General features: G+C 44.0%; 1 protein-coding gene across 1 annotated transcript in view; it reads right to left on the bottom strand.

The window, feature by feature from the left end:
- Window positions 1-729: 729 nt before the first annotated feature.
- LOC124282177 (eukaryotic translation initiation factor 5B-like) overlaps window positions 730-6,000 on the bottom strand; it is a 114,983-nt gene continuing 109,712 nt past the window's right edge. The window contains 1 exon segment of the mRNA XM_046718142.1: window positions 730-1,992. Within this exon segment, the coding sequence (XP_046574098.1) occupies window positions 1,885-1,992 (108 nt within the window). The 3' untranslated portion in view covers window positions 730-1,884.

Genomic DNA, 6,000 nt, shown 5'->3' with positions numbered 1-6,000 from the left:
TTGGTACATTATAACATCATCTCATATCATGAGAATCCTCCCTTCCTCAGACACATTCAACTCTGACATGTCATAGCATTGTTTAACTTTGTTTAAGTAAAACCGATTTAACACATACATCTGGAAAAATATCCAGCACCACTACTTTATTTTGAAACATGCTGCACTTCCATGTGAGTTTTAGAAATATCTACAAATGACACTCATTCTGAAACAAACGTGCTGGAAACTTTTTCAATGTTAACTCCAGCACACACAGGTGAGAAGAGAGGTTTCCCTCTTTACAATTACAAGAAAGGCTTTCACATAATCAATGTAGACTTTAAGGTGAGCATGTATCTTTGGAGAAAAAACCCGCATTTGTCATAAAATACAATTACTAAAAATGTAAATTTAAATGGAAATATGTACTACTAAAAAGAATTTAACGAAGACAATTCTTTCTCACTCCGACAGATAATCTGTCATGACAACAGATTAAAGTAATAGGAAGGATCGGGTGTTCTTTAACCTTTCAAAGGACTATAGCTGGTAGTACTCAGCTTCCAGATTCTGTCAGATATTGTATCTAAGTTTTCAGTGAGTGAGTAAAAGAGTTTAGTTTTACGCCGCACTCAGCAATATTCCAGCTATATGGCGGCGGCGGTCTGTAAATAATCAAGTCTGGACCAACCAATCCAATGATCAACGGCATGAGCATCGATCTGTGGAATTGGGAACCGATGACATGTGTCAACCAAGTCAGCGAGCCTGACCACCAGATCCCGTTAGTCGCCTCTTACGACAAGCATAGTCGCCTTTTGTGTCAAGCATGGGTTGCTGAAGACCAATTCTACTCTGAGTTTTCATTCCTTGCACACAAATGAAGTTGATGGTATTATAATGATACATTACAATGAAGTCCTCCTCGTCAAGCTGTGATGGGACACAAACACAAGACCTCAAACAGGTAAGTCCACAAAACAGAAAAATATTGAAAACATATTGCAAAAAACAAATACAATATACAGGAAATATACTGTTACCAAGGTAGCCTCCAAAATGACAATTATTTCCTCAGTTTTAAATACATACTTCACCTGTAGTCCCAGCATACACCCATAAAAACATTATTTACGAATTACATTGTGTATAATGCTTGCAGTCTTCATGGAATATAGTTGATGATGACCAGTGTGGTACAGTTTTATCACCTTCTTCTAAATGTGATCCACATACTTTCAATGATGTTACAATAAGAATTACTTACAACAAATTGCAATCATGCAGTTACAATAATTGTGTGAGGGTGAGTTTGGTCTTACGCCACTTTAAGCAATATTCCAGCAATATCACCGCAGGGACACCAGAAATGGGCTTCACACATTTTACCCATGTAGGGAATCAAACCCAGGTGTTTGGCATGAACAACGCCTTAACCACTAGGCTATCCCACCATCCCACAATCATTAAACTACTGTAGAAAGAATTTGGGAGCTTGAATTATGTAAGAAATCTCAGATGATGGACAGTGGAATCTCTTGCAGACTGAAGGAGGTTGACTATCCTCATGAATACCCATCACTGGTACCTCAGAGTTGGCACTTATGTACAGAACTGACCAGTTATGTGAAAGAAATGTACAATGGTTCATGCAGTCATTAAGTTCTTGCTCAAAGTTGATGATCAACTAAAGATTTTACTTAGTTCAATGTAATAGGTTTCAGGGAATATTAATGTTTTTGAATCTCAAGCACAGACTATGTACAAAGGCTGATTGCCATTTGCAATTATGAAATGAACCGGATGTCTGTGGCTCCAAGATTATTATCAGTGACATCAGAAACAGATATGATTATGAACAGTCTGAATCCAGATGACCATGACAACAAGCGTTGATCTTATTCAAATAATTGCAAACTGTTTTTTGAGTTCCATAATCAGCATCCAATCCTGTTTCTGCATTTCCTCACGGAAGTAGTCCTTCACTGCGTCTATGGATTCCCGAGAAATCTGCAACAGAAGAGAGTAAAATGTCTCATAATAAATCTCTGTTGATCCCAAATGAACGGTGAGGTTGCTGCTCTTAGCAATACTCAGAAATATCATAATGGGGACACTAGAAGCGGCAATCCCAGGACTTCAATGGAACGGGTGAACACTTTGACCATTACCTAACCTGCCACCAGAAGTTCAAATGAGAATAACTGAGTGGTTCCATCTTCAGATTTTTCATAATTCATTGTTTTGCATATGAAACCTTGTTACTACCTTCCAGGTTCCAAGCTCTCCCACCTGATCAAGCACCTGTTGCACTGCAATATCTGAAGTAGCCGTGTGCACCTCTAGAACATGTCAAACGTCATAACTGGCTTCTATCACGTGAAGTCAAGATTTCATTGTGATCCATTTTTGCACTTTGCTGAACAAAGGACAGACAATGTATCAGTGATACCGAACAAAGGTATTATATTATTCTCTCTTTTCGACCACATACTCCCCTCTTTTGTGACAAGACAAGGAACACAGATATGCTGGATGGCCTTATGTAAGCTGGAAGAAACTGGATAGTGTCTTTATGTTGTACACAACATCTCCTCGTCATACTTGACAACACCCTGTCTCATAGGACAACACCCAGTCTCATAGGACAACACCTAGTGATGCTTGACAACACCCAGTCTCATAGGACAACACCCTGTCTCACAGGGCAATACCCTGTCTCATAGGACAACACCCTGTCTCATAGGACAACACCCAGTCTCATAGCACAACACCCTGTCTCATAGGCATAGGACAACACCCTGTCTCACAGGACAACACCCTGTCTCATAGGACAACACCCTGTCTCACAGGACAACACCCTGTCTCATAGGACAACACCCAGTCTCACAGGACAACACCCTGTCTCATAGGACAACACCCTGTCTCACAGGACAACACCCTGTCTCATAGGCATAGGACAACACCCTGTCTCATAGGACAACACCCTGTCTCATAGGACAACACCCAGTGATGCTTGACAACACCCTGTCTCATAGGACAACACCCTGTCTCACAGGGCAATACCCTGTCTCACAGGACAACACCCTGTCTCATAGGCATAGGACAAAACCCTGTCTCATAGGACAACACTCTGTCTCATAGGACAACACCCTGTCTCATAGGACAACACCCAGTCTCATAGGACAACACCCAGTGGTGCTTGACAACACCCTGTCTCATAGGACAACACCCTGTCTCACAGGACAAAACCCTGTCTCATAGGACAACACCCTGTCTCATAGGACAACACCCAGTCTCATAGGACAACACCCTGTCTCATAGGACAACACCCTGTCTCATAGGACAACACCCAGTGATGCTTGACAACACCCTGTCTCATAGGACAACACCCTGTCTCACAGGGCAATACCCTGTCTCACAGGACAACACCCTGTCTCATAGGCATAGGACAAAACCCTGTCTCATAGGACAACACCCTGTCTCATAGGACAACACCCAGTCTCATAGGACAACACCCAGTGATGCTTGACAACACCCTGTCTCACAGGACAAAACCCTGTCTCATAGGACAACACCCTGTCTCATAGGACAACACCCTGTCTCATAGGACAACACCCAGTCTCATAGGACAACACCCTGTCTCATAGGACAACACCCTGTCTCATAGGACAACACCCTGTCTCACAGGACAACACCCTGTCTCACAGGACAACACCCTGTCTCATAGGCATAGGACAACACCCAGTCTCATAGGACAACACCCTGTCTCACAGGACAACACCCTGGCTCATAGGACAACACCCAGTGATGCTTGACAACACCCAGTCTCATAGGACAACACCCTGTTTCACTGGACAACACTCTGTCTCATAGGACAACACCCTGTCTCATAGGACAACACCCTGTCTCATAGGACAACACCCCGTCTCACAGGACAACACTCCTTCTCATAGGACAACACCCTGTCTCATAGGAGAACACCCTGTCTCATAGGACAACACCCTGTCTCACAGGGCAACACCCTGTCTCAGAGGGCAACACCCTGTCTCACAGGGCAATACCCTGTCTCACACCCTGTCTCACAGGACAACACCCAGTCTCATAGGACAACACCCAGTGATGCTTGACAACACCATGTCTCATAGGACAACACCCTGTTTCATAGGACAACACCCTGTCTCACAGGGGCAATACCCTGTCTTACAGGAAAACACCCAGTCTCACACCCTGTCTCACCAGGACAACACCCATAGGCATGTGTCTCATAGGACAACACCCTGTCTCACAGGACAACACCCTGTCTCACAGGACAACACCCTGTCTCATAGGACAGGGACAACACCCTGTCTCATAGGACAACACCCTGTCTCACAGGACAACACCCTGTCTCACAGGACAACACCCTGTCTCACAGGACAACACTCTCACAGGACAACACTCTCTCATAGGACAACACCCTGTCTCATAGGAGAACACCCTGTCTCATAGGACAACACCCTGTCTCACAGGGCAACACCCTGTCTCAGAGGGCAACACCCTGTCTCACAGGGCAATACCCTGTCTCACACCCTGTCTCACAGGACAACACCCAGTCTCATAGGACAACACCCAGTGATGCTTGACAACACCATGTCTCATAGGACAACACCCAGTCTCATAGGACAACACCCCGTTTCATAGGACAACACCCTGTCTCATAGGACAACACCCTGTCTCACAGGGCAAACCCTGTCTTACAGGAAAACACCCAGTCTCACAGGACAACACCCCGTCTCACAGGACAACACCCAATCTCATAGGACAACACCCTGTCTCATAGGAGAACACCCTGTCTCATAGGACAACACCCTGTCTCATAGGACAACACCCTGTCTCACAGGACAACACCCTGTTTGACAGGGCAACACCCTGACTCATAGGACAACACCCAGTCTCACAGGACAACACCCTGTCTCATAGGACAACACCCTGTCTCACAGGACAACACCCTGTCTCACAGGGAAACACCCTGTCTCATAGGACAACACCCAGTGATGCTTGAGAAAACCAGGTCACATATGACAAGAAGTCTCATACGACAAGAGCCAGACACACTTGACAAAACCAACTCACACTTGACAAAGCTAAGTTACACTGGACAAAACCAAGTTGTACCTGACAACAACCAGTTAGGTTTTACAACAATATGACATATATATTATTATATATAATGAGATTGATGCCCAAATCATGTTCACAGGTACTACTGGCCACCCACATCAGAACTGTGAAGGGCCTGTGTTCAGATTGTGACTTGGCACAGCGATGAAGTGATGTACACCCCCTGTATTTACATTTGTGTGAACATCATCCAGGTCATGTCATTTCCGGTTGAGACAAGAGTATGGCTTGCAAGAATTTCAACCAGCCTGCACGATTAGGGACATTGCAGTGTATGGCCTCCAAGAACTTCAACCAGCCTGTATGACCATAAAGCTACCCTATGATACAACAAGACATTGTCAACCTTCAACTCGTTTTCTACTTCACAACAGTACCCCATTCACAGTTTGTTTACATGCATTACCACAACAACTTATAAATTAATCCACACAACAATTGGCAAAACAGTTTATGAAACACTGAAAAAAAAAAAAAATGTAAAAAGTTTCCTTGTGAAAAAATCAACACTTCTCCTGTTTCATGGCTGCTTGCTTGCCTGTTGGAACATGACAGTCAGTTCTTCTTTCAATGATAGTTCCACAGGATAGATGCTGACAAGCTTATCAACTCTAAACTATTACCTAAGTTCAAATCAGGAAAAAACTGGCAAGCATCTATTTCTGGCTGCTAAGATGTGATTACTACCAGGCAGATCAGACTATCATATCTCCCATCATGCTCTAGTGCAGTGGTATCCCATGACGATACCAGGTCATGTGACTTCCTGTTGATAGGGGGACTTATCAGTGTACAGGTTGCAAGTACTTGAAGCATGCTGCAGGATTAATACGAAATAAATATGTACACACACAT

The sequence above is a fragment of the Haliotis rubra genome, unplaced genomic scaffold (genome assembly GCF_003918875.1).
Source record: "Haliotis rubra isolate DU_JTF1 unplaced genomic scaffold, ASM391887v1 Scf294, whole genome shotgun sequence".
In the NCBI taxonomy this organism is placed as follows: Eukaryota; Metazoa; Mollusca; class Gastropoda; order Lepetellida; family Haliotidae; genus Haliotis; species Haliotis rubra.
This window is presented reverse-complemented; position numbering and strand designations above follow the sequence as displayed.